The sequence below is a fragment of the Dendropsophus ebraccatus genome, chromosome 5, assembly GCF_027789765.1.
Source record: "Dendropsophus ebraccatus isolate aDenEbr1 chromosome 5, aDenEbr1.pat, whole genome shotgun sequence".
NCBI lineage: Eukaryota > Metazoa > Chordata > Amphibia > Anura > Hylidae > Dendropsophus > Dendropsophus ebraccatus.
This window is the reverse complement of record NC_091458.1, coordinates 108,518,041-108,545,623: the sequence shown is the minus strand read 5'-3', so window position 1 is coordinate 108,545,623 and position 27,583 is coordinate 108,518,041. Positions and strand designations below refer to the sequence as shown.

The following is a 27,583-nucleotide window of genomic DNA, read 5'->3' as shown; positions in this document are numbered from 1 at the left end:
AGGAAGAAATCCTCACTAAAAATAGAATCTTTATGAGCTAATATTTACCTAATTTTTCATTATATTTCTACTGTACATGCTTGCAGGGCTTCAATGAAATACTCATACAAAAGATCACCTTACCCACTGTAACCGCAGTGAAAGCTCTATGTTATCTAACGTCTCCCATTTGTAGGGCTACTCTACAAAATGTTAAAAAGCAAATGATATATACCGCTCTGTTCCTTGTAATAAGACTATTGTGCTTCTTTATGCTATCTCTCATGCTGTGCCTTCTTCGAATCAGAATTTCTTTGGCTTGTTTTTCATTGGTCCCACTTGCAAGGTTGTGTCTGTTATAGGAAAGTGTCTGCAATAATGAAAATACAATATTATGAGACCATCGCCCATATTGGTCATTATTACATTAGCAGGTAAAAAGAATAGTGTTTTATGTATATCCTGTAACCACAATGACATTAGCCTGGTTACATGTACAGATTCTCCACTTACTAAAGTTTATACTAGATATAACCAGCTAGTTCTATATCCAAAGGTTGTGCATATTTCTCTATGGCTCTGTTCACACTGGTGTCTGTTTGTGTGATCTTTATTTAGCATTGATGTGTGTCCAACAAATCATAAATCAACAATACAGAAGTCATGATGTAAACTAGAAAACAATAGCGCTAAAGAGGTTTTCCCCATAATAATAATAATTATTATTATTATTATTTTTAAATAAATCCTATATGGGGACTACATGGCTTTCCTTCTCCATTCCTCCCACTGAGTAGTGGGGAGTATATAGGTAGCTAAAAGACCAGGTATGACGGTCATTTTAGTAGCCATGACTTCGCCTTACAAGCCAAATGGAAAGGAAGACAAGAGCTGGGGACGTGGCTCTGTGATGTGCAGAATGCTGGAGAAAAAATATTTTTAGGCTTATGTGGTCTTAATGGGAGGAGAGCCTAAGTAGTGAGAAGAATACACAGTGTTCACATAACCCTTTGACACACTGACCACTGGGGGTGTGCTCAGATATGAGCATAACCACTAACAACCTCTGAAGGGAAGCAGTGAGGGAGTGACATCACTGGCCATGTCCAGCAATAAAAGCAGAGAGACAGCGGGGAACACAGGAAAGCCACCAGTGTATCTAGTCCCCATATGGGTTTCCTTTTAAACTATAATGAGTGGAAACAACCTTTAACAGAACCTCATTTGATTGTAAGCTATACAGTATTACCTGATGAATGTAAAACAACTAAATAGTGCATATAATAAAGTATAATATCTTACCCTTTGACGGATTTGGTAGAGATTCTTTGATAATACATCTCGCATCTCATTGACTTCATTTGCAGAAAGGGGGTTCACTTTATTTCTTTCATATGTTCTGGTTTGTGGGAGAAAAATCGAAACATGATTTTTTTTAAAAAGCCAAAATTTTTTTTAACAAGTTCAGTAAATGGTAAAAGCAATCAGTTGTATTCTTTGCCCCATTGTTCTTATCATTGGTGGGACTTTTAGCACACAGATGTCCCTCGTGGAGATGGGCTTATAAAGTTACCCACTATACACCATATTTTGCAATAGAGTTCCCTTCTGATTATTCAGAGAAAAGTACAGATAGTCATATAGTAATAGTCTCTTTGCTGGCAAAAGCAACCAATTAATATTGCATATTGCTCTGTAAAATAAAATCTAAGCTCTGATTGGTTGCTATGGGCCAAAAAAAAAGAAAAAGTGAGAAATTTCATTGAGAAGTTTAAATATAAAGTCATCTTCTGGCTTGTCATTTGTGGTTTCTAAAATGTTAGAGCACCAAAACCTCTTTAGTTACTCTCAAAATATATAATTTCAATATAGTCACAATATAGTAATTTTAGGGGTTATTTGGTGCCAACCCCCCCCCCCCCTCCCAGACTTAGAAATAAAGATACCCTGCCCCTGTTATCTGGAAGGTTCCCGGTATCTGCTGCTCAGCGGTCTAGTTTTCCTCTTCAACTCACAAGAAATTATCACCACAGTCAGTGATTTGACTGCACATGCATTTCTTGTGTGTGAAAAAAAGAAACCAGGAAACACTGAGCATGTGAGAACTTTTAGATAGTATCTGCAAGGGATCAGGACAGGTAAGTGTAATTTTTTTTTTCCGTTTTTTTTTTTTTTTTTTACCTTTAAAGAGAACCTGTCAGCAGCTTTTTACTGACTTAAAGAAAGGCGTGACTGAGAGTAAAGGAGACGCCATAGAGAGAACAATGTGCAATAATTGATTTTGCGTAGTAGGGATATATAAATAAAGGAAAATGCTGATAGCATAACAATAAATATATATTTGGTAGTGTGTGGGGATGACTTCCGGGGGTCGCCGTACGGGGGGATGGCCTTTACATGGGGTCATTGACCATCGGGGGCGACCCAGGTGTTACCAGCACATGTAAAGGGACCTGTGGAGGGTAACATTCCCGAGGGTGTCCTTCTGAGAGGAGGGAGCCAAGTTGGGGATGGTCTTTACGGGTTCCTTGCGATAGTAAGAGGGATTAAAAGCGATGGTAGCTCCGTGAATGAAAGCTGGTGTTTTGTGATCGACCTGGTCTGTGGGCGGTCGTCGTCCTCTGCGCCCTGGACGTGGTCCGTAGAGGTAGGGGGAATAATAGGAAAGGAGGGGGAGGGGTATATGGTAGTTTAACCATGGTGTTTAGAGAAGTGTAGGGCGAGGGGGGGGGTTGGCGTCCCAAGGTGTTGAGAGAGGATAATGGGGGGTTGGGTGGGGAAGGGTAAGGGTAATGGTATTAATAATAGTAGTGTTTATAAATAGGAGGATATGGAGTGCCGCGCCATGCTGTGCCAGGTCTGCCCTTCTCTAGGTGTACATTGTGGAAATAGGGATTATTTGGGGTAGGGTTGGGGGGGGGGGTGCTTATTTCATTTGATGTGCTAAGGTTTATGTTGGGTCTGTTATTTTGCTATGGGGAGGATAAGAGGGGTAATTCGAAATTGGGTTGTGATAGATCCGCTGGGCAAGGACCAATTTGTGGGTAGTACAAACTTGATGTCAAAAGACTACCTCTTGTGAAAGGGTCTGTAAGTCCTTTTGTACGTGGTTTTCCCCTTTTTTTATGATGTTTTGTCATATGGTGTAATATTTAATAAAAATTTTAAAATTAAAAAAAAAAAAAAAAAGAAAGGCAGTGTGCTATATGACTTGTTAACCTGAATGGAGATATAACTCTTATATCAATCCATCGCTCCAGTGCTGAGCTTAGGGGGGAAGGGGCTGAATGTTGCAGGGCTTCTGCAGCCTGGGGAATTCCCTGTGGACTTTATCTTCTAGTTTCTAGTTTGCACACAACTTCTATAAATTATATCTTAGTGCTGGAGCGACAGATTGAAATAAGAGTTATATTTCTTAAGGAGAACATCTGCACCATATTTCTGTGATCTCCCTGTGTTTGTATAGGTTTCTTCCCATATAAAAAAAAATAACACACATTTCGAAATTTGTGTGGCTCAGGGACCAATGTGATAACCTCTGACCTGTCATTATGGATTATGTCAGCACGATATACTTTAAATGAATAAAAATAATAAATGAAAAAGATTCCTAGATAGCAGAGCATAGTGCATTCACTTGACCACCTGCCCATAGTACTTGTGTACTCACCCTAAGGAAGATAAAGAAGGATCTCTGCTTAGGCCGGTCTCTGCCATCTCAATAGCTTGCTTTATTTCCAGCTTTTTATACAAGGAAACAATACTTGATTTGGGCTCATTTTCTCTGACCAACAGCTTTCGCAAGAATTTTTGATCAATGTATTTAAACCTATTAAAAAAGCAGAAATATTTACATTTGCTATAAATGTGGAAGAGTAAAAGGTCATCATTTATCTACTCACCGAAATGTCAAAAAGTTAACAAGAAAAATAATAGAAAACATTCAACCAACCCACCAGTCAATTATTGACATAAGATTTACTAACACACAATAAAAACTACCAGTCATTTCTTATGTCCAGCATTAAAAAACTGAGTAAATCAGTAACAATGTCATCCTCGTAAACTTGCAACCTTGCTAATAATATGCAATGCCAAACTGCTGTGTATAATTAGAAACCAATTATAGTTTCCGGGCTACAGGGTCATATAGTAATATTTGGGGGAAGGGTTATGTAGGCAGTTACTTTTCCCATTGGTAATGTAAGTAACATTTCTACTTAACCCCTTCAAGACTTTGATGCAAAAAAGTCCGGGTCAAATTAATGCAATGTTCCTCCCCGCCTTCTAAGAGCCATAGCACTTTTTCCACCTACAGGGCTGGTTGGGGTGTCATTTTTAGCGCCATGATTTCTAGTTTTTATTACTATCATATTGGTGTAGCAGAAAAATGTTGATTGCTCTTTATTAATTTTTTTGTGATATATAATTTAATAAAATCAGCAATCCTGGTGCGTTTTTTTTTTTTGTTTGCGTTTACGCAGTTCACCGTGGAGGAACAATAATGTTATATTTTAATAGATTGGACAATTCCACACGCTACAATGTTATATTTTAATAGATTTGAAAATTCCGCATGCTACGATATGTAATATGTTGATTTATTTATTTATATTTTTATAATAGGCAAGGGGGTATTTTAAACTTTTATTGGGGGGGTTATAAGGGGTTTTTTAATACTTTTAAAACCTCTTTTATTACACTTTTTTTTAACACTTATTTACAGTAAAATATGCAATCATTAGATTGCATATACTGATCTATGCTATGCCATAGAATAACATAGATCAGTGTTATCAGCGATCTATGTAAAGAGCCTGCCTGAGAGCAGACTCTACACATAGATCGCGGATCCGACAGGACGGAGGTAAGAAGCTTACCCCTGCCTGTCGGCACATGCGATCGGGACCCCCATAGCACGGCTGCAGGGGTCCCGATCACTCAGTGACAGATGCTTGATCTGTCACTGAGCACCTTAAACGCTGCGATTGCTGTAGATCCCGACATTTAAGGGGTTAATGAAACTCAGCTGCGGGATTGCAGTCATTACAGCGCTTCCGCTCACATCAATAACCCTGTCAGTACAGGGAACGTATATATACATTCCTACTGCACGGGAAGGGGTTAAAGGGGGCTCTCCAGAACAATCTACTGAGCAACTAACCCAGAATTCAAACTATGCAGAAATGAAAAAACTGAGCAAAAGGTTTTTTTTTGCAGTATGCCATATTCCTAGGTTTTCTAAAGGTTACATCACTCTTATGTCATGAGTTTAAAGGGGTTGTTCAGGGTTAGAGATGATCGAACAGTGGAAAATCTAAGATTCTATAGAACTCGAACCTTGTCGAACCTTCCACATTTGATTCCCAATGCCTTCCTGGTCCACGGGGAAGGAGGAGACAGCCCAGGTACCACCTGGAATTCCGGGATACAGCCTATTACCTAGGCTGAATCCCGGAATTCCAGGTGGTACCCGGGCTGTCTCATCCTTCCCCACGGCCTGGGAAGGCATCGGAAATCAAATGCGGAAGGTTCGGCAAGGTTCGAGTTCTATAGAACCTTAGATTTTCCACTGTTCGATCATCTCTATTCAGGGTAGGTTAAAAAAAATGGCTGCCTGTTAGTTATGGCACCAACAGGTAGGTGTGGCACCGTCTAAAAGAAATCGGCCATGTTATTCTAACCCTGGGACAACTCCTTTCCAGAAGCCCTATTGCAGCATATAGATGTTATAGAATGTGGGGGGGGGGGGGGGGGGGGGTGTAGAGTGCCAATGCAATAAAGCTAATCTGGTGGTGGCAGACCTATTCATTATAATGAAAGCCATGTTATAATTTATTTACCCTGCAGTGGGCGAGCTGGGTCAACATTCTGAAAACTGTTTTAGCAGAGGTTTGGATTTGTGGATGCACAGATTAATCCTAAGCATTGTTATCATATCTGACTATGACGATACCACTTGGTTTAGCCAGCGCCAATTCTGTTCTCTCCATTCTCTGAAGTGGGTCATGTGGAGGTGGGGGGGGGGCCTTCGGAAGCACATTACAGATGAATGAGCTCACCTGCTCTTTTAAAGAACAATAGCTGTTCACATGTCTACAATTTCCAAATCACTATTTTTGTGTACTAATAAAAGGCATGTAATAGTAATCCTACTTGTCTTTGCAGTAGTTGTGTCCCCAGTGACCACATATGTCTTCAATGCCAGCTTTTACATGATCCAAGAACTGTGAATGAAATGACACTTAGTTACTGATAGAGCTAGTGTGATACATCAGTAATGCACAGCTTGAAGGTAAGTCTTAGGGCCCTATTTCACGGCACGATTATCGTTCAGATTATCATTAAATCGTTTGAATCTAATGGTTCTTTTACACGGAGTGATAATTCGCCCGATGGCACGATTAACGATTTTGAATGAACAATGTGTTTTTTTATAACGATCAGCTTTTAGTCGGAACGATACATCGTACGGAAAAATCGTTTTGCGATTGCTTAAGCCTATCTCACACACAGGTGAAATCGGTGAAAGACTGTTTACATGGAACGAGCTGCGAATTTTTTGCGAAGACCAGCGATGATTTGAGAACATGTTGAAAGATCAAAATGAACGATTTGTCACTCGTCGCTTGATCGTTCGCTGTGAATTCGATCGTTATCGTGCAAATTCGAACGATAATCGTTTCGTGTAAAAGGACCATGAATGATAATCGTTCATTTGAATAGCAGTTAACGATTAACGACCAAACGAGAAATCGTTGATCGTTTATTAAGACCTGGACCTATTTTTATCGTTGCTCGTTCGCAAATCGTTCGCATTGAATAAGATGTCATTCGGTCGTTCCTAGTAGTGACGAACAAGACAACCGCAAGAACGATCATAAGTAACTATTATCGTTCCATGTAAATGGGTGAACGATTTCAGGTCTTTCGCAATAGCGGTCGTTTGGATCATTTATCGTTAACGATTATGCGAACGATAATCGTCCCGTGGAATAGGGCCCTTAGTCATTTCTCCATTGGTATTTGTTATACATTTCAGCTGTGAATATGGAATGGAGTAAACTTGCATCTGCCTTTCTCTAACCTGTATATGTTTATTTTATGTGCTGCAGGATCTAATTAATTTATGTTCATTTATTCAATGGTTTGGTGAATTAACCTGATAGTACAGTATATACACTATGAATTAACCTGATTGTACAGTATATACAGTATACAAGGTTATTTAAACAGGACCTGTGACCTCTTCTAACATGCTTTAGTAAATACAGGTTTTCCTTCTCCAATAACAATTCTGGATCATCTTTTTATGGTTCTACAATGTTCCATTCATCTGTTATTCTTAATAGAAAATTACAGAATGAGTAAATTGGCGTTACCTGTAGGAGGGGTGCTCTCACATACTGTAGTCTAAGGGTGCCTTTACACAGAGAGATTTATCTGACAGATTTTTGAAACCAAAGCCAGGAACAGACTATAAACAGGGAACAGGTCATAAAGGAAAGACTGAGATTTCTCCTCTTTTTTAATTCCATTCCTGGCTTTGGTTTCAAAAATCGGTCAGAAAAATCTCTTTGTAAAGGCACCATAAGACCTTCCAATCAAAGTTGACAGACTCAGACATTGTAGGGACATGCCCCCTTATGGTGTGTCTACACAGAGAGATATATCTGACAGATTATTGAAGCCAAAGCCAGGAATGGATTTGAAAAAAAAAAAAAGAAATCTCAGTCTTTCCTTTTTGACCTGTTCCCTGTTTATAGTCTGTTTCTGGCTTTGGCTTCAATAATCTCTCAGATAAATCTGTGTAAACACACCCTTAGTCAGTGCTCCATGGATAGGAGACAGTTTTCTTCCTTCTGGAAAAAAGCCTATTTGCAATCAACTCTAAAGGTCCCCATACACCTTAGACCTTAAGCAACCAAGCCCACCGCTCGCAGTGGATTAATTCGTCAATCAGTGTATTAGCATACGATGTCAGTGGCGAAAATCATGGCCAACCCCTTTGGTTTCAGAGCGATAAGCCACAGCAAGAGCTCCTGTATCCTCCTGTATCAAACGTGTTAAACGTTCCTGTGTGTTGTCAGGACAGGAAGGAGAGGTAAATGACGGCCGTCAGTTATTGAAAGTGTATGGGGACCTTTATGGAAAGTAATAACTTCTAAATCCGCTTCAAAAGGGGTTGTCTTTTGCAGGAATATTGAGGCCCTGTAGTATTAGAGATCCATTATCACAATTATCAGTGTGTATGGTCCTGCCTTACCCGGTTATGGATTTCTTCACTGATAATTTGCTGCTTTTTATCTGCCCTTTTAACATTTAAAAATTCCACCAGAGGACGAATCGTAATCCCCTAAAAAGGAAAAATACAAAACATAAAAATATATATGATCAGATACAATTCCATTGATTCCACTATAGTTTATAATTAAAACCAGAATCACTATACCAGACCCTATGACCCTATTATTGGTCAATTGGGTCAGGCATGAGTGGTATCCTTCATTTCCGTTAAAAACAGAAGCCACAATCCGAGAGTGCACATAACCCAAAATAGAGGATGTCATCTCTTCATTTCCATACAGAAAACAATATTAAAAACATGTTATAAATATATTCCTACCTGAAGAAACACAGTAAAAAAGATAACCACTATAGCTGCTGTAATGAACAGTTTCTTCCTTGGAAATGCAGTAGTATCTGGAAGGAGAAATACCAGGGAAAAGCAGATTGCCCCTCGTAGTCCCCCATATGCAATGATAAACTGGTCTTTTGATGTCAGTTGTATTGTACGGAACCGGTTTATTATCAGAGTCAGAATAAATACACCTATAGAATATATAAAAAAAAAAATCTTATATCAATAACTAATATTTATGAGAAAATGTCTCGGTGGACTCTGTACAACTTTCTGTATTAAAACAACAAAAAACGCTTGTTTAGAAACAGTTTACAGTATGGACTACAACTGCGTTTTCAACTTAAGAGGCCATTAACACTATGAAATCTACGCAGAATTTCGCTGCAGAGTTTGCTTGAAACTGCGCAAATTCCATAGTGTGAACAGCCCCTTAAAAGGAGGGTCTGCTTTGGACGATGCATGAAACTGATTGCATGGTGTTTGCTGCTAAAATTTCTGTTAATTCGCTATAATCTGTGGTTATAATGGTTAATAAGTGTTCGGTATTTCCACAGCACCAAAACCAGTCTGTGTAATGCATGTGCCAGGTCTTCCATAGTGGAATAGGCCGCCCCCTGATGAAACTGTGTGGTGAAATATGTTGGGTATTATGTAATTTGTACTAGGTATTTTATTCTTTGACCTTGTTTCTGCAGCACTTCATATGCTGACAACCACATCAAGGCAACCTTACTAATTGTATAAACTGTTATAATATGGTGGCTGGCTGTCTTATGGAATGTTGTCCTTTGTAATATGATGTTATCATTTAATCTTCTATATGTTGTATTGTGGTTTACATCAAATATTAGACATTATGTATCATTATAGAGGTGTAACAGCCTACATTTCCCCACATGTATTTTAATAGTTTTACTGTTTAAGCTGTTTCTATGAAGTACAAACATTGGTATTGTATTTGTGTGCATTAGTATACTTTATGGGAAGTGAGGAGTTTTTGTAGGTGTAGGTCTCTTCTTTAGGGATTTGACTATCTGGTATTGCAGATGAATATATTTGTAGGCATCCCCCTACTCACTTCTTTGTTATAGGCCGAAAAATTAGCAAATATTAATTCATCAGCTAACCCCCAATGTTTTGACAGGTTTAAAAGTTGTATGTACTATGGCCCATGTTATAGGACATGTATGGCTCATGAGTGACAGAACTGGTCATTCATGCAGCCCCGGGTACCCGATACAGAGCCATGTAATAGGTTTGATAAATGATTAGTAATCTAGGAGATCTGTGCCCCTGTCAGGTTTTGTAATACAGCCCTTAGTGTGTGCAAAGTGCCAACCAGCATATGAAACAAGTGAACAGAAAATGTCAGTGTACAGAATCCATTAACAATAAGTGTATTTGTCAGCAACCTGCAAAATTTTGCCGTCAACCTATTCCTGCACCCATTTACTTTAATGGCCCAAAAGTACAGTATTTTCCTGCATATAAGACTACTTTTAACCCAAGAAAATCTTCTCAAAAGTCAGGGGTCGTCTTATAGGGCGAAAAACTTCCGGACTGTAGAATCTGCAGTCGCCACATTCTTTGGGGAAAAACGGCTGCATCAGACGCTGTATGCACCAACCGTATGAAGGGCAGAGAAAAGCTGCAGGCGCCTTGGGTATGGAAAAAAGAGATACGGTAGGGTGGCGCTGTGCCCAGAAAAACACTCCTCTATCACCCGTCTGGCTGCCCTTGTTTTTTATTAATATTTATCTGGTGTGCCTCGGAAGAGGGGTAGTTTTATACGGTGAGTATATCCCAAACTCTATATTTTAACTAGAAAAGTTTGGGATCGTCTTATAAGCTGGAAAATATGGTAGTCAACTAGCCTTACATGAGCTTTTACTCGGACTCAAAAACATAATGTGCTCATGTACATTCATGTATGTCTGGGAAATTACCCAAACACATTCACTAGCTGACTACATTTGGGTCATGGAAGTAAATGAAGCCCATGGCTGTCTGTGTGAGCAGTGGCGTAGCCACCGTGGTCGCGGGGGTCGCCGCCGCGACCGGGCCCGCCGATCAATCACTCTTGTGACCGCAAGCATTGTTTTGCTTGCGGTCACAAGAGCCTGGCTCGGTCTTCCCCCAGCTGCTGCGCGGCTGCCGGGGGTGTCGCATCTTACCCCCGGCAGCGCGCGCATCCCAGAACTCCCTGCGTGCCTTGGGCCCTGACTTCCGGTTCCGGCGCGCAGGGAGCTCTGGGATGCGCGCGCTGCCGGGGATAAGACGCGACACCCCCAGCAGCCGCGCAGCAGCCGGGGACAGATCGAAGGAGTGAGGATCAACGTGGGAGCGCGATGTCAGGTGAGTTAAGTTTTGTTTTTTTATCAGCCTGTACGGGTGGGGGGAAAGGAGCGGGGCATCTATGAGGGTGGGGGGAAGAGGGGGGCATTTATGAGGGTGGGGGGAAAGGAGGGGGCCATCTATGAGGGTGGGGGGAAAGGAGGGGGCCATCTATGAGGGTGGGGGGAAAGGAGGGGGCCATCTATGAGGGTGGGGGGGAAGGAGGGGGGCATCTATGAGGGTGGGGGGAAAGAGGGGGCCATCTATGAGGGTGGGGGGAAAGGAGGGGGCCATCTATGAGGGTGGGGGGAAAGGAGGGGGGCATCTATGAGGGTGGGGGGAAAGGAGGGGGCCATCTATGAGGGTGGGGGGGAAGGAGGGGGGCATCTATGAGGGTGGGGGGAAGAGGGGGGCATTTATGAGGGTGGGGGGAAAGAGGGGGGCCATCTATGAGGGTGGGGGGAAGGAGGGGGCCATCTATGAGGGTGGGGGGGAAAGAGGGGCCATCTATGAGGGTGGGGGGAAAGGAGGGGGGCATCTATGAGGGTGGGGGGGGAAAGAGGGGCCATCTATGAGGGTGGGGGGAAAGGAGGGGGGCATCTATGAGGGTGGGGGGGGGAAAGGGGACCATCTATAAGGGAGGGAGGAAGGGGACCATCTATAAAGGGGGGGAAAGGGGACCATCTATAAGGGAGGGGGGGAAAGGGGACCATCTATAAGGGAGGGGGGGGAAAGGGGACCATCTATAAGGGAGGGGGGGGAAGGGGACCATCTATAAGGGAGGGGGGGAAAGGGGACCATCTATAAGGGAGGGGGGGAAAGGGGACCATCTATAAGGGAGGGGGGGGGGGGAAGGGGACCATCTATAAGGGAGGGGGGGGGGGAAGGGGACCATCTATAAGGGAGGGTGGGGGGAGAGGGGGCCATTCATAAGGGAGGGTGGGGGGAGAGGGGACCATCCATAAGGGAGGGTGAGGAGAGAGGGGGCCATCCATAAGGGAGGGGGGGGAAGGGGACCGTCTATAAGGGAGGGGGGGGGGGAGGGGACCATCTATAAGGGAGGGGGGGGGGAGGGGACCATCTATAAGGGAGGGTGGGGGGAGAGGGGACCATCTATAAGGGAGGGGGGGGGAAGGGGACCATCTATAAGGGAGGGTGGGGGGAGAGGGGGCCATTCATAAGGGAGGGTGGGGGGAGAGGGGACCATCCATAAGGGAGGGTGAGGAGAGAGGGGGCCATCTATAAGGGAGGGGGTAGAGGGGGCCATCTATTTGGGGGGGCAACATAGGGGGAGAGGGAATACACAGAGGGGGGCATATATTATTAGGAGGTCACATAGAGTCAGGGCTACCCACTAAATGAGGGTGTAAAGGGGACAGTACAGATGTGCAGTGTGTAGAGAGATGGAGATGGTGTCAGAGTGAGGAGCCTAATATGTCTGTCTGGCAGATTCTGTGGATTCGTGGTTTGGAGAAGTTCTCATAACGGCCCAGGACGGATGGAGAAGAAGATGAAAAGGGAAGAACTCCGATCAGAAAAGACGTCTCCTGTGAGTCACCTGATATAACTGCACAGTAATGTATATGGTGTATAGAGCCTGTGTAGAGCTGGGGGCCACCTCTATATGACTGGATGAGGTGATTTAGTATACTGGATTTGGTCAGTAACAATATGGTGGTGATAGTAGTGGTTGTGGTGTGGCGGTAATGTTTCCTCCCTATATACTGGTATTACTGGTAATATTGGTCTCAGTATACAGGATTTGGTCGGTAACAGTATGGCGGTAATAGGTAATATCTGTCTTGGTGTGTGTGTATATATAATATATATATATATATATATATATATGTATATATATACAGTGGTACCTTGGTTTAAGAGTAACTTCGTTTAAGAGCGTTTTGGTTTAAGAGCTCACAGTTTTTCAAAATTGTGACTTGGTTTAAGAGCATTGCTTTGGTTTAAGAACTTCCTGTATTGGGTGGGAGCGCGAGTGGAGAAGAGGCATGGCCTGCATAGCGGGGTCTACAGCACTGTACTCTAAACACCTTCCAAATCATAGCAGATCCCCTTCAGGCTGGGGCTTACATCAGGGGACAGGACTGTGGGGGGGGTAATCTCTCCATAGCTGTAACCCCTCTCTCCCCGGACAGAGAGCGCTGCATGTATGTGCCCACATCTGCCCTGCTCATTCCTTCATGCTCCCTGCAGTCTCTGTCAGCCCTTGTGTTTCCCATCCTCTCCATTACTGTACAGTACAGAATAATAAATATATTTGGGGTGTGGAACCAATTGTCTGCATTTACATGATTTCTTATAGGAAAATTTGCTTTGGTTTAAGAGTGGATTTGGATTACAAGCACGGTCCTGGAACGAATTATGCTCATAATCCAAGGCACCACTGTGTGTGTGTATATATATATATATATATATATATATATATATATATATACACACACACACACAACAATAGCATCACTTGGTCGTGAAAGGAGGGGGGGGGGGGCCTTTCGCACCAGGGTCCAGGAGACATTAGCTACGCCCCTGTGTGTGAGTATAGGTGGGCAGCTGATTTTGACAGGTTGCCAAAGTATACATGCAGTGGAGGGCCAGACTGTGATGTGGATGAGCCCTAGGTGGCAGAGATCTTCTAGTGGCAACTTCCTGCTATATGAGGAAAAGCTAAACAATGTTTTGGTTATATGGCTCTTGTTGTTACTGTTGGCCATATGATTTTGACACTGGAGCCAGGTTTTAAGCAATAAGTAAGTAACGCACAATAATATCTGCTGCTGCCAACCGCTAGTGAGGCGCATGTACATTGCTTCTAAGCCACAGCGTGAAGAACAATGGACTGGGTTCTTTTTGAATTCAGTCCGATTCAATAGTATTTTAGTATTTATTTCACATGCTAAAAATTCTTTGGTAGTGTAAATTAGATTTTCACAGATAATAATAGTTTGGAAGACAATATCTGGCATGTAACAAAGGTAGGAAGGGATTGGGTAACAAAGGAAAATTGGAGGGGGCAAGCTCAAATGAAAACTGGCGAAAAAAGGGTATGGCAGAAAGAAAATTTGAGGCAGTAGAGGTTTACTACATCGGCAAACTGTGAAAAGAGTAATCTGCAATGTGAGTATATAGGAAAGAGGATTCTGACAGATGGAAAAGCTGGGAATAATTAATCTGACTAAATCATGGGAAAAAAGAAATGTGGTAAACTGGAAATTTAGGTTAAGAATAATCTACTACATAGGAGAACAGAATATGGACAGAGAAGCAGCAGTCTGGCACATTGGAGAGTATATATGAAAACTAAAGAACTGGCATGCAGAAAAGTTGGAGAATGACTGGTCAGAAAAGCAGTAACCTGGTATATAACCAAGCTAGTTATGGAGTGGTCTTATCCAATGGAGGACGGACCACTAAGAAAGTACCAAAACTGAGAGAGAGTGATCTTGATTGGAAGATTGGAAATGTAGAAAAAATGTGATGATCTTAGTAATGGCAAATAGTGGTCTATAATATATCCATGACTGAGCCAAGAAAGTTATGTGCAAAAAAAATAAAAACATTTTTCCCTGGAGACATATATTCATAAGGTGTGCCTACATCAACAGTGTTAACTGAGGCTATAACAATGCAGCAGAGAATTATTCTAAGTAAACCTGTCCACACATACAACATGATAAGTGAAGTTACTTAGTGATATCTGCAGTATACTGTATACATCCCCCTTGTAAAGTGATGATATAAGGAGTAAGAAAGCAATATATGTAACATGCCAGGTTATATTATGAAACCCTTTCTGTCTCATTCTTACCCATCGCTCGCCAAATCAAGCAGAATAACAAAGTAAAGCAAACAAAGGCCCAGTTCCATTCATGGTTCCTTCCAACTGTGGAAACTCCCATGAAGATAAAGATCAAGGTTTCACTGACACTGCTCAACATCTTCATGAAATATTTAATAGTAGTATACGACTTCTGAGACACATTCTCCTCAACATATTTATTCATGGTCATTGCACAAGTTGTGATTCTGAAACAGAAAGACCAGTGTCAAAACCCTTATAATATCAGGTCTTGCATTAAAGGGGTTGTCTGGGCAGGACTAATATATGCGCCCAGGGTGGGTATGCACACGCAGGCGCTTACCTTCTTGACTCCCATGCTGTCTCCAATATTATGCCACTCCAGTCCCTGCTGTGCAGCTACTTCATAATACTGGGGGTGATGTGACTGCCAGCAAGGTTAGTGGATGTGTGTTTGTTCTTCTTCACCCCTCCCCGGGCACATATGTAAAAAGTATCCTGCCCAGGCAACTAATCTACAATTTTTAAATAATACAAATCTGTATATCTGTAAATACAGATAAAATCTATACAAATCTGTAAATATAGGCGGGTACCATTATAAACTTTAGTATCCTATTAAGTGTTCTATTTATAAATATAATTGAGAGAGAGATTAAAGATTTGTACAGATGTAAGTGTTAACTGGAAATTTACAAACCCTGCAAATCAGTCGCCTGGGCATTAGACTCATTTCACCTCATGAAAGATACAGCCCTGTACACTGCAAAGTATCACTGCCTCAGTGATCTCTTTTTCTATGTATGCCACGTGACTACTGACGCCAGTGGTTGGCTACAAAATATTTATTGAGTCGAAGATCCCCTTGACAACAAAATAATTTGGAACATACATTTTTTGCTCAAGCTAGTTATCTTAAAGGGGTAGTGCGGCGCTAAACAATTATTCACTAAATAACACACATTACAAAGTTATACAACTTTGCAATGTATGTTATGTTAGTGAATGGCCTCTTTCCCATGTTTCCCCCCACCCACGCTAGACCCAGAAGTGTAGTGCTCTATACTCACCTGATCCGTGTCGACCCCCGTCCGCCATCTTGTAACAATGATGTAATCTTCGGGCGGCCGATTCGCTCCGAACGTCCCTCATGCCGGCCACCCTCTGCCGCGTCATCAGCTGCTCAGCCGTGAATGGCTGTGCACAGTTATGCTCAGCCAATCGCGGCTGAGCAGCTGATGACGCGGCAGAGGGTGGCCGGCGCGAGGGACGGTCGGATCGGTTCGGCCGCCCGCCCGAAGATTACATCATTGTCACAAGATGGCGTACGGGGGTCGACACGGATCAGGTGAGTATAGAGCACTACACTTCCGGGTCTAGCGTGGGTGGGGGGAAACACGGGAAAGGGAGCCATTCACTAACATAACATACATTACATAGTTGTATAACTTTATAATGTGTGTTATTTAGTGAATAATTGTTTAGCGCCGCACTACCCCTTTAATATCACTATAAGGATCTGGGCTTGAATGGAACTGCATCATTAAAGTGACTCTGTACCCACATTCTGACCTGCGGTCCGTTCGGCAGGTGATGCAGTTAATGTCATAAAAAACAACTTTTAAACTGGCAGCCCCGTGCCCTTTGGCCGTGGCTTACATTGTGTATGCATTAGGCTGGCACAACCTCTCCGTCCCTCCTCCCCACCCTCCTGATCATTAGGAATGCTCAGGCATATTGCCTCCTATTCATCACCTGTGTCAGCTCTGCACATGGGCTGGATCGTTAAGGGACCTGTGTAGTTTTCACTGCAGAGGAACAGGAAAAATGGTTAAGAGGGCAGGGAGGAGGGACGGAGAGGTTGTGCTAGCCTAATGCATACACAAACTAAGCCACGGCCAAAGGGCACAGGGCTGCCAGTTTAAAAGTTGTTTTTTATGACAATAACTGCATCACCTGCCGAACGGACCCCAGGATTAAAAGCAGCTATCCAAAGGTACAAGCGGTTTGAGGGGGGGGGGGGGGAGTCAGATTGTGGGTACAGAGTCGCTTTAACGTTGTGTAACTATTCCAGCTGTAAATGTATTATTTTCTTGCATATAGAGTATAACATTGTCATAGCTTATTGTTTATGCTGCTCTGTGGCTGTATTACACCAAACGATGTCTGACAGATTCTGATTTTTTCAGCCAAAGTCAGGAACAGACTATAAACAGAGAACAGGTCGTAAAGATAAGAATGAGATTTCTCCTTTTTTCAAATCCATTCCTGGCTTTGGCTGAAAAAAATCTATAAAATAATCTGACATCTTTTAGGATTGTGCCACTTATAGATCCCTTCATTCACTCAAAGCACCACTTTATTTGGGCTCCATTGAATTACTTTCAGGTCATAAAAACTAATGAAGGCACTAAGAAAAAGTAATAAAGGTTTATATGCTCAGGAGATAAGATTACGAGGATGACTGATTGTACCTGTCACTTGCTACTTGAGATCTGTAAATGAAATGGTTTTCCACTTACTCTTCATATGCTACCATGACATGTTGGTTACACTAGAGCTTTCGTGACCAGGGGTTATGGCATATTTGATGTGTTTATATGACAGCACTCATATTCATATATTCATAAAAGTATTGAGAGCAGTCCTTTTTTTTTTTTTTTTTTTTTTTTTTTGTGTTACAACATTCCCCATAGGAATGCTAAATGACATATATAAGGTTACAAGAACAGTGAACTGTGAAAAAAGGTAAGATAATCCTCTGGGTAGCAAAGAATGTAGCCCTTTGGGAACTAGTATGGCTGACAATAAAGTCTATGGGGGAGATATATGAAACGTGGTGTAAAGTGAAACTGGCTCAGTTGTCCCTAGCAACCAATCAGATTCCACCTTACACTTTCCAAAGAGTCTGTGAGGAATTAAAGGTGGAATCTGATTGGTTGCCAGGGGCAACTGAGCCAGTTTCACTATACACCATGTTTGATAACTCTCCCTATATGTGCGTTGCAGCTTCTACCTGTTTTAAAAGCTGTAAACACAAGTAAAGGCCAAACAAGCCTAAAAGATACAGGCTATACCAGATGTGGCCAGTTTTCTTAGTACAGGACTGACAGTTTCTGGAGCAATCTATAAAGGGACGAGGCGCTAGGTACAATTTGTATTTGCGGGACATTCTTTGCAATTTGTTTGCATTTCACTTTTGCAGATGGACCAGTACCCCATAATACTGATAGAACATTTAGTTACTTATTCTACTTGCTTCAGAGCTGAGCACCTACAGTATAGCATGATAGAAAATACCAGCATAAATGTGAAAATACATCACTGCACATCTGCACTGCTTCAGCAAAGTGTTAACAATCCCCCCCCCACCCCCATTTTTAAAACTCTATTGGAAGCACATATCCCTATGCCAGAGATACAATGAGGAATGATACTTTTTACATCTCATTTAAATGTAAAAATTGCAGGAACTCTGCATACATGAAGGTGTGGCGTTATTTTTAAAGTAAAAAAAACCCTGAGTATTTTTAGGCTTTGAAAAACACAGTACTGTAGTTAATGGCCTAAAATACAGAGTCTGTGTAATACTGACACATCGCCCCTCTCTCTTCTCACTCGCTGCAAACCTGAAACCTGTTTAATCACAATGTGAGAGCCAAAAGTACAGCCAAACTGTGATTTATTAAAGAAGCCAAAGGAAGCAGATGAGTCACTATAACACAAGAACAAAATCTCCCAAAAATCTGGATAAATTGTAGTTCATCTTAAACACTCCACTATAAGTATGATCAAATAGATCACAACCCCTGTTAGATGAAGTACAGGTATAATTGTAGATGTACACATATTACATGTATGTGAGGCATCCATGCAAATGGTTGATAATTAAATAATTAATAGAAACAGGTCTCTAGGTGCTAACTGGACTTTGAAGCAAAAGAGAGTGCACAGTAAGTGTAAGGTACTCAGTCACAAACACATGGTCATTTTTTTGGGCACCATCCTATGGATATTCCCATATAATCCCTCTCAGCAAATCACCAAGAAAAATCCTCTGTAAGGGTATGTGCACACTAAGGAATCCTGACGGAACACCTGCCACCGGCTCCGCAACTCGCACCCACTCGCAGACGCTGGCGGTCGCTTGCATCTCCACTGCTCCCATAGGCTTCATTCTATGGTTTTCCATATTCTGCTTGAAGAATGAGCGGGTTTATACTTTGGGCAGACAGCAGAATATGGTCAACCATAGAATGAAGCCTATGGGAGCAGCGGAGATGCGCGCTGCCACCAGCGGACGCAAGCTGTGGAATCCGTTGTGAGTGTTCCGTCAGGATTCCGTAGTGTGCACATACCCTAATAGCAAAAATTAAAAAATTTTTAAAAAAAGCTAATGAAAAAGTGTCACCTTTTTAAAATCTATATCAACAGTAGATGTGATATAAAGCAGCTTTGCAATTTACATTCATTTTTTTTTTTTAGTTATCATGAAAAACACGGCACTTCCTTTTTTCTGCCTGTATTTATTTCTCAAAAAAACAGGAAACAGTCAGAAAACAGGAAGTCCTGTGTATCCCAGGCCATCTGAGCCCTCACAGAGAGAAGGCAGTCAGATAACTGTCTGATCACAGGGGTACAATCGCTGGTATCCTCTCCCACACAAGCTCAAGAACAGGGACCATTCATTCTCTATAGGAGACATTATGGATGGCCAAACATTGAATTTTTTTCTGTCACTACATAGAGAGTGAGACCATTCCATTCATTCTAGTGATTGGCATGGATCCCAGTGATCAGACCCCTACTGATCCACAAGTTATCAGCTACCCTGTGTTTTGAGCCTAATAGAAGTACATAATCAAGAGGATTAGATGTGTTGGGTTTTTGACTACTGGAAAATAAAAAGTAGAGAAAGTAGAGCATAACTTTGAAAGTACAGTATGTAATAAAAATCTGTAACTAAATACTTACGCCATAATGCCTGAAAGGTGGAACATTTCAGCAGTTAAGTACGACAAGTAACTGTACAGGAAGACAAAAAGCGGCTCAATCACGCGGATATTGCGAGTGAATCGGGTGGTGAAGGCAGCTACTAATCCAAACATGACACCAATTAAAACACCACCTATTCCCACTAAAAAGAAGTTAGCCACTCCAGATAGGATGTCTGTTGTTCCAATTATTTTCATCATACAGAATGATTTGAATAAATTGTACAGTACCTAAAAACAAATAGAGAGACAGGTGTTATAATTTGTAACATTTGGAAATGGGCAAATTCATAGTTACAATAAAGCTTTATACATTGCTTTAATGAAGTTATATTATTCTGTAACATAACTTAATAAAATAAATGTATTTTTTATTTAATTTACTATTATATATTGATTTGTAGCAGAAAGGAGTGACAGGCCCCTCTGCTTTGCTACTGACGTTTATTTCATGAACTGTAGGGCTGTCCAAGCCCTGATTCCCCTTACCCCGCTCTGATCAGGGGCTGTCACCAACATACATATGCTCCCTCCGCTCCATGTGTATTCTTATGCATTAGAATAAACAGTACACCAATGGAGGCCAGCTGTCAGTAGTGATGTCTGAGCAGCAGCCTCTGCAGAACCAGAGGTGATCGATCGCTGATTGCTCTGCTAGTGGTTCTAGCAGAGGGAGCAATGGTAGTAATCACTAGCTCTGTGTGATTTTATTCTTCTTTTATGCCACAAGGCCCATTTAGGCCAGAAATAAAGACACTAAATGGGGCACTTCCTAGTGCAATAGTGCAACTTCTAATTGCAGAGACAGACCAATGAACGCTACACGCGAACTGCGCTTTGTCAGGCCCACAACCATTGTGGCCTTGACAAAGCACAGGTGGTGCAAAACGCTCATTGTTCTGTGTCTGCAATTTGAACACTGCTCTAAAAATAACATAACAAGATATCTTCTCTTGGCACAATCCCGGCTCAAAAAATGCTGCTGAGTGACATGATTAGAGATGAGCGAACCGGGTTCGGGTTCGAGTCCATCTGAACCCGAACTTTCAGCATTTGATTAGCGGTGGCTGCTGAAGTTGGATAAAGCCCTAAGGCTATGTGGAAAACATGGATATAGTCATTGGCTGTATCCATGTTTTCCAGACAACCTTAGAGCTTTATCCAACTTCAGCAGCCACTGCTAATCAAATGCCTAATGATCGGGTTCGGATGGACTTGAACCCAAACCCGCTTCGCTCATCTCTAACCATGATCATTTCTTTTAGATGATACAATTGTGGATGTTGCTGAGCACCACCTAAACACAAGCCCATTAGTACTGGTCTGAAAAGAAATGAAGTAACTTAGCAGTGTCGACTGTTTTTTCTTTAGGCTGATTAATTCATTTACAGGTGTTACAAGCCATACAGACTTGTGTAAGTATAGGCACCACACTGTGAGACAGCTTTATGATGTCTCCCCCTTGAAGAATCTTATGGATTCTGTCTATAAGAAGGCCAGCATGGATAAGCCAGTGACCATTCCCACCCTCTGTGTCCTCCTTAGGGTGCATTCACACTGAGTTAAACAGGCGGAATTCTGCAGCGAAGCCCCGCCTGCCTCAGTGTGTCAATGGGATGCCTTACGCACCTCCACTCTCCACCGTTCTCTACTCAAAGAATTCACATGTCAATTCTTTGAGCGGAGGCATGCGAGGAGTCCCATTGACACACTGAGGCAGGATACACTGTGGAATTCCGCCTGTTTTACTCAGTGTGAACATACCCTTTAGGCATATACAGGGGCAGTGATGGACACAGAGGACGGGACATGGTCACATGCTTCTCCATCTTATGGACAGAATCACCATAGAGCAGGACAGCACAATCTGAAGGAGAGGAGTCTGATTTTAGTTCTATGAGGTACACAGGGAGCTGCTGCCAGTAAGTGCTGTGAGTAAATTTACTAATACTGTACACTGAACAACTTTTACTATAAAGGGGCCAACCCCTTTTTTTAATAGAATAGAAAGCATACTTTTCTAGGATAGACTTCACCCAATAATATAACCAAAAAGATAAACCTAACATACTTTAGACAAAAAAGAAATAACAAGTGGATGTTGTGAGCACTATACAGTAATGAATAAGTTATTCACGTGCATGTATTATTTAAGTGTACTACTGGATACATAACCATTGTCAGGAAGTCTTCCTCAGTGTATTGTTTTACCAGACTTTGGTTATTTGAGCTCAGTTGTAATTGGTTCCTGTAAATATGGTAACCGCATTGTCCATAGCATGCCATCTACACATCTTTCTGCTGTAGGACTTTGTTGTCACGTGTAGCCCACATATATAGAGTTGGAAACTTGTATAGAGTGGTTAGTACTGGATAGTACTTGTAAGGCAGGAGGGAGGTTTAACCAAAATCTTTGCCCATGGACAAATACTGTCCCACTGTATATTAAGTACATCACATATTCTTCTCAGAAAATCTACGTAAACTCTAAATATAATGTTTTTTTTTTTTAATTTACCTTCAGTTTAGTTAGTTCATATACAGTATATATTGTAACACTGGCTAGGTGCTGTAGCATGGTGATTTATTAGAAGTTACACGATGGTTGTGTCTAGCATCTTTGGTCGATTATTAACTTTGCTCACGTTATAAAGTCATAGCTCAATAAATGTTGCCAAAGGGAAAAACTTTTAATATGTTCTTCTCTTATCTCTTACTCATCACACCTGAGATCTAGAGCCATTGTTTTAATATCCATCATTATTTTATTTGACCCATGTGAGTTATTTACATGGGTAAGCAATGGTGATGATATTATAGAAACAAAATAAGAGTTGTATTACCTTTTCACTACAGGACCTTATACATTTAAATTTAAGCTGAAATTATGACTAGACCTGTAGTATTGCAGCATGATGCCAGAACGGCGAGGTAGGTATATGGTATGTTCATGAGACTCCCTGCATCTGTGATTGATAGCTTTCACCATATGCATAGGGAGAGAGATGTTAATCATACATCATAGAAGACTGGTGACTGGAAAGTTGTTGTTGCAATGTAAAGAACTATAAGCTATGTAATGGTGGTAAAAAAAACAACTATATTTACCCGACACCTTTTGAATGCACCTAGCGATTTGCTGGTAGACATTGTGGCACTAGAGGCACTGTGCTGCTGTGCCCCAAGGAGGAGCTAAGTTGCTTCCAATGCATTGTGTACTCAACAAGCACATAAATTATAGTGAGACCTGCTGTGAGGTAGACAGCCGCAGGTTGTTATAATGTTTTATGTTATTCCAATGTTAGGTTCGGATCCCAAATAGGAACATAAAAAAACAGATCGTGATCGGTTCATGTTTGCCGAACATTCACAAACAAATAACGAATGTACAGTAGAAGCGTACGTTTCGGTGTGTACAGATTATCAGGTGCAAAGCGTAAAATACATAATAGCGGAGCGGAGCATTAGCATATCTTTTATTCACCCATGCATATATACGCAATGACGTGCATACATGTATCACGCAAAACACGTGAGGAATGCTAGGCCGCAGCGTACAGTCAGATGAGAAAGTTAAGATGTCCCAACGAGCCTCCCCTTTTGGACTCAGAGAAATCAAATGCACTGTGAAGATAATGGACTATGATGGGCGCTTGCTCACTATAGGGTTAAAGGGGAAGTCTGGCAAAAAATTTTCATTAAAGTATTGTATTGCCCCCAAAAGTTATACAAATCACCAATATACACTTATTACAGGAAAAGCTTATAAAGACCTTTTTTCCCTGCACTTATTACTGCATCACGGCTTCACTTCCTGGATAACGTGGTGATGTCACGACCCGACTCCCAGAGCTATGCGGGCTGTGGCTACTGGAGAGGATGATGGAAGGGGGACACTGAGCATCTCTCTGACATCATCCTCCCCAGCAGCCACAGCCCACACAGCTCTGGGAGTCGGGGCGTGACATCACCATGTTATCCATGAGGTAACATCATCATTTTATCCAGGTAGTGACATCACCATTTTATCCAGGAAGTGAAGCCTTGATACAGTAGTAAGTGCAGGAAAAAAAAGCACTTTATGTGCATTTCCCGTAATAAGTGTATATTGGTGATTTATATAACTTTTGGAGGACAATTCAATACTTTGATAAAAATTTTCACTGGACTTCTCCTTTAAGGAATGAATCCTTATATTGCTAAAACACTGGATTCTGCAAAGTGTTACTGTTAACAAACTTTTGACATAGATTTCATCATTTAAGGTTCGGGCGTTCGAATCTCACTGATCACTAAAATGAGCCAGGGCAAGCGCCTGGCTAAGTGCTTCTTTCGCAGTTCAGTGCCCTCTTTTATTGCAAGTGACAGGCTTCATGTAACTCACTATAGGATCTGTCTCCTGCAGCAAGAGAGGGAGAGCCAAAAGTCAGATAGAGAAGCATCCAGCTGAGCTCCCAGCTCATTCTAGACATGAGCTGGGCATGAACATCCAGACCACAACTATTTAACTATTTAGAAACAACAGTAACCAAGGGGCAAAAAAGAATTTAAAAAATCTACCAGTTTCAGCTTTTATTTGACCATGCTCCACGCGTAAGGGCCAAAACCAGAAGTTAAAGGGTATCTACTATACACTCACCGGCCACTTTATTAGGTACACCATACTAGTAACGGGTTGGACCCCCTTTTGCCTTCAGAACTGCTTCAATTCTTCGAGACATAGATTCAACAAGGTGCTGGAGGCATTCCTCAGAGATTTTGGTCCATATTGACATGATGGCATCACACAGTTGCCGCAGATTTGTCGGCTGCACATCCATGATGCGAATCTCCCGTTCCACCACATCCCAAAGATGCTCTATTGGATTGAGATCTGGTGACTGTGGAGGCCATTTGAGTACAGTGAACTCAGTCATGTTTAAGCAGAAATCGAGACTCATCAGACCAGGCAACGTTTTTCCAATCTTCTACTGTCCAATTTCGATGAGCTTGTGCAAATTGTAGCCTCAGTTTCCTGTTCTTAGCTGAAAGGAGTGGCACCCGGTGTGGTCTTCTGCTGCTGTAGCCCATCTGCCTCAAAGTTCGACGTACTGTGCGTTCAGAGATGCTCTTCTGCCTACCTTGGTTGTAAAGGTTGGCTATTTGAGTCACTGTTGCCTTTCTATCAGCTCGAACCAGTCTGCCCGTTCTCCTCTGACCTCTGGCATCAACAAGGCATTTCCGCTTACAGAACTGCCGCTCACTGGATGTTTTTTCTTTTTCGGACCATTCTCTGTAAACCCTAGAGATGGTTGTGCGTGAAAACCCCAGTAGATCAGCAGTTTCGGAAATACTCAGACCAGCCCTTCTGGCACCAACAACCATGCCACGTTCAAAGGCACTCAAATTACCTTTCTTCCCCATACTGATGCTCGGTTTGAACTGCAGGAGATTGTCTTGACCATGTCTACATGCCTAAATGCACTGAGTTGCCGCCATGTGATTGGCTGATTAGAAATTAAGTGGTAACGTGCAGTTGGACAGGTGTACCTAATAAAGTGGCCGGTGAGTGTATATATAGTTATAGTTATATGTCAGAATATTTTATTGGTGGGGATCTGCATGTTCTAGTGAAGTACAACCTTTTTTCAATAAGCACAAGGCTTCAAATAGCTGATAATTAGAAAAAAGTGTTATTAGCAGACCATGTAAAGGCAAATAATTAAAAAAAATATATATTAAATTGGCCTGGTCCCGAGAGGGTTACATTCATTTTTCTTCTTTTTAAATTCAGTTCTAAGAAATGTGTAATTACATAAACACAAAATAATACAGCAACCTGTACAAGCACCAAACTGACCAAAGTGCTTTCAAGATCCAGAACAGTAAGTCTATTGTATAACTTCTCAGAGTGCAGTCTTCCCTATTCAGCATACCTGAATGCCTACTATAATGAATCAGAACAAAGTCCTTACTAGGCATAAACAAACTAATGTAACTTTATAAGTTAGAAAAGATAGCAATGTAAAAATAAATGGGATAGAACGTCAAGAATCACCTTTTAGGCCTTCCTGATGCACACTCTCTTCCAAACTTTTTTGCTTGTTAAAAATGCTATTATTAACCCCTTCAGAACTGTGCAAATTTTCATTTTTGCGCTTTTGTTTTTTTCCTGCTCGCATTTAAAAGGCCGTAGCACTTCCTTTTTTTCACCTACAGGCCCATACGAACCCTTATTTTTTGCGACACTAATTTGTACTTTGACAGACTTCATTTTTTCCATAAAATATGCTGCAAAAATCGGGAAAAAATATTTGCGCAGTGAAATTGAAAATAAAATGCAATTTTTTTGCGCCATGATCTGTACTTTCTACGGTACCTTGATTGCATATATGCGACTTTTTGATTGCTTTTTATTACATTTTTTATGACCAAAAATTGGGCAATTTTGACAGATTTTAACGCTTACACTATTTACAGTGCAAGGTCAGGAATGTGATAATTTAATAGTTCAGGCGATTACGCACGCAGCGATAACAAACATGTTTATTTATAAAATGGGAAAAGGGGGGTGATTTAAATTTTTATTAATGAATTAATTAATTAATTAATTTTTTACACAGTAATTAGAAGACTTCTATATACACAGCATTGATCTCCCATTGAGATCAATGCTGCGTAAATGATAGAACACCGATCCATTAGATTGGTGCTCTGTTGGTATGGTCTGGGGGGGTGATCTGCCCACTAGACACCAGGGATGGGGGATAAATAGCAGTTTAGATGCAGCTGTCAGCTGGATCGCGGCGGTTCATATCGGTGTTGCGGCGGACCGGGGACCTAAAGATGACTGAGGACAAAGGGGAGCGCAGAAAGATAAAAATAGCATGTTTCTTATGTTCTCCGCCAGGGCAGCAACATATTGAAAGTTTAAATTGAATCAAATACCCCTTTTAAGCATCATTCATTGTTTATGTGCCAGGCCACATAAGTGATCGCTAAGTTTTAATTCATTGTTATCGGCTGACATCCCCTGTATAGACTGGACAATGTGCAGAATAAGCTGATTGCTGGGCCTTTTATTCGGTTCATAGGAACGCCCATTTGCCAGATAATCGGTTCATATAAAAGGGCCTCCTCTACACAACAAGGATAATAAAGAGCCTTCACTGGTGTATAGATTTTGCAGCTAACCAAATACAATATACTGATGACAGCCAAATGAAACTTCTTCATCTCACCAACTGTGAGTTTCAGTGTAGAGCAGGTAAGACTGGTTACAGGAAGCTCAGGCTAGCAGTATGGAACTATCATGTAGTAACTGAATAAAGAATGTGCTGAAGATATTGTCAGCTATAGCTTTTTAGATAACAGTAGATTTCCTTTCAAGCAGTTGGAATAATTCAGCACTTTCCAGTACAGAATCTGGTACTGGTCTTGAGTTACAGTTTAAATTATAACCCAGAACTCCATTAACAATGTTGCTGGCTTATGAGTTAAAATCTTCCAGAATTCTGTTGGCTCCATATCTTATAATCTTTACCATAGACACTGTATAGTAGTATAATATACTGTAGGAAAAACTAATTCTCCATCTGCATTAATAGTTGAAACAGGTTAGGATTTATCTGATGACAAGTGTGTCTACTATTTAGGATGACAGCCAGTGACACTTATGCGTCTATGAGTCAGGATCTATATAAGTAGTGAAAAGTAATGTAATAACACATAGGTTCTTAAAGGCTTTGGTCACCTTTGAAAGCATGTTTTATTCTGGATTTGTACGCCAATTTATTATAATGTAGAAGTTGACCTTTGATGTGATCATATATAACAAGT

At 41.5% G+C, this 27,583-nt stretch overlaps 1 protein-coding gene across 1 annotated transcript in view; it reads right to left on the bottom strand.

Moving 5' to 3' along the window:
- The window catches only part of LOC138792901 (sodium/hydrogen exchanger 2-like), a 50,473-nt gene that overhangs the window by 2,660 nt on the left and 20,230 nt on the right, over window positions 1-27,583 (bottom strand). The window contains exons 3-10 of the mRNA XM_069970977.1: window positions 19,746-19,996; window positions 14,781-14,998; window positions 8,606-8,811; window positions 8,246-8,335; window positions 6,136-6,206; window positions 3,650-3,808; window positions 1,282-1,378; window positions 215-349 (exon numbers count right to left, since the gene is read on the bottom strand). Of these exons, the coding sequence (XP_069827078.1) occupies window positions 215-349; window positions 1,282-1,378; window positions 3,650-3,808; window positions 6,136-6,206; window positions 8,246-8,335; window positions 8,606-8,811; window positions 14,781-14,998; window positions 19,746-19,996 (1,227 nt within the window). The remainder of the gene's footprint in view (window positions 1-214; window positions 350-1,281; window positions 1,379-3,649; window positions 3,809-6,135; window positions 6,207-8,245; window positions 8,336-8,605; window positions 8,812-14,780; window positions 14,999-19,745; window positions 19,997-27,583) is intronic.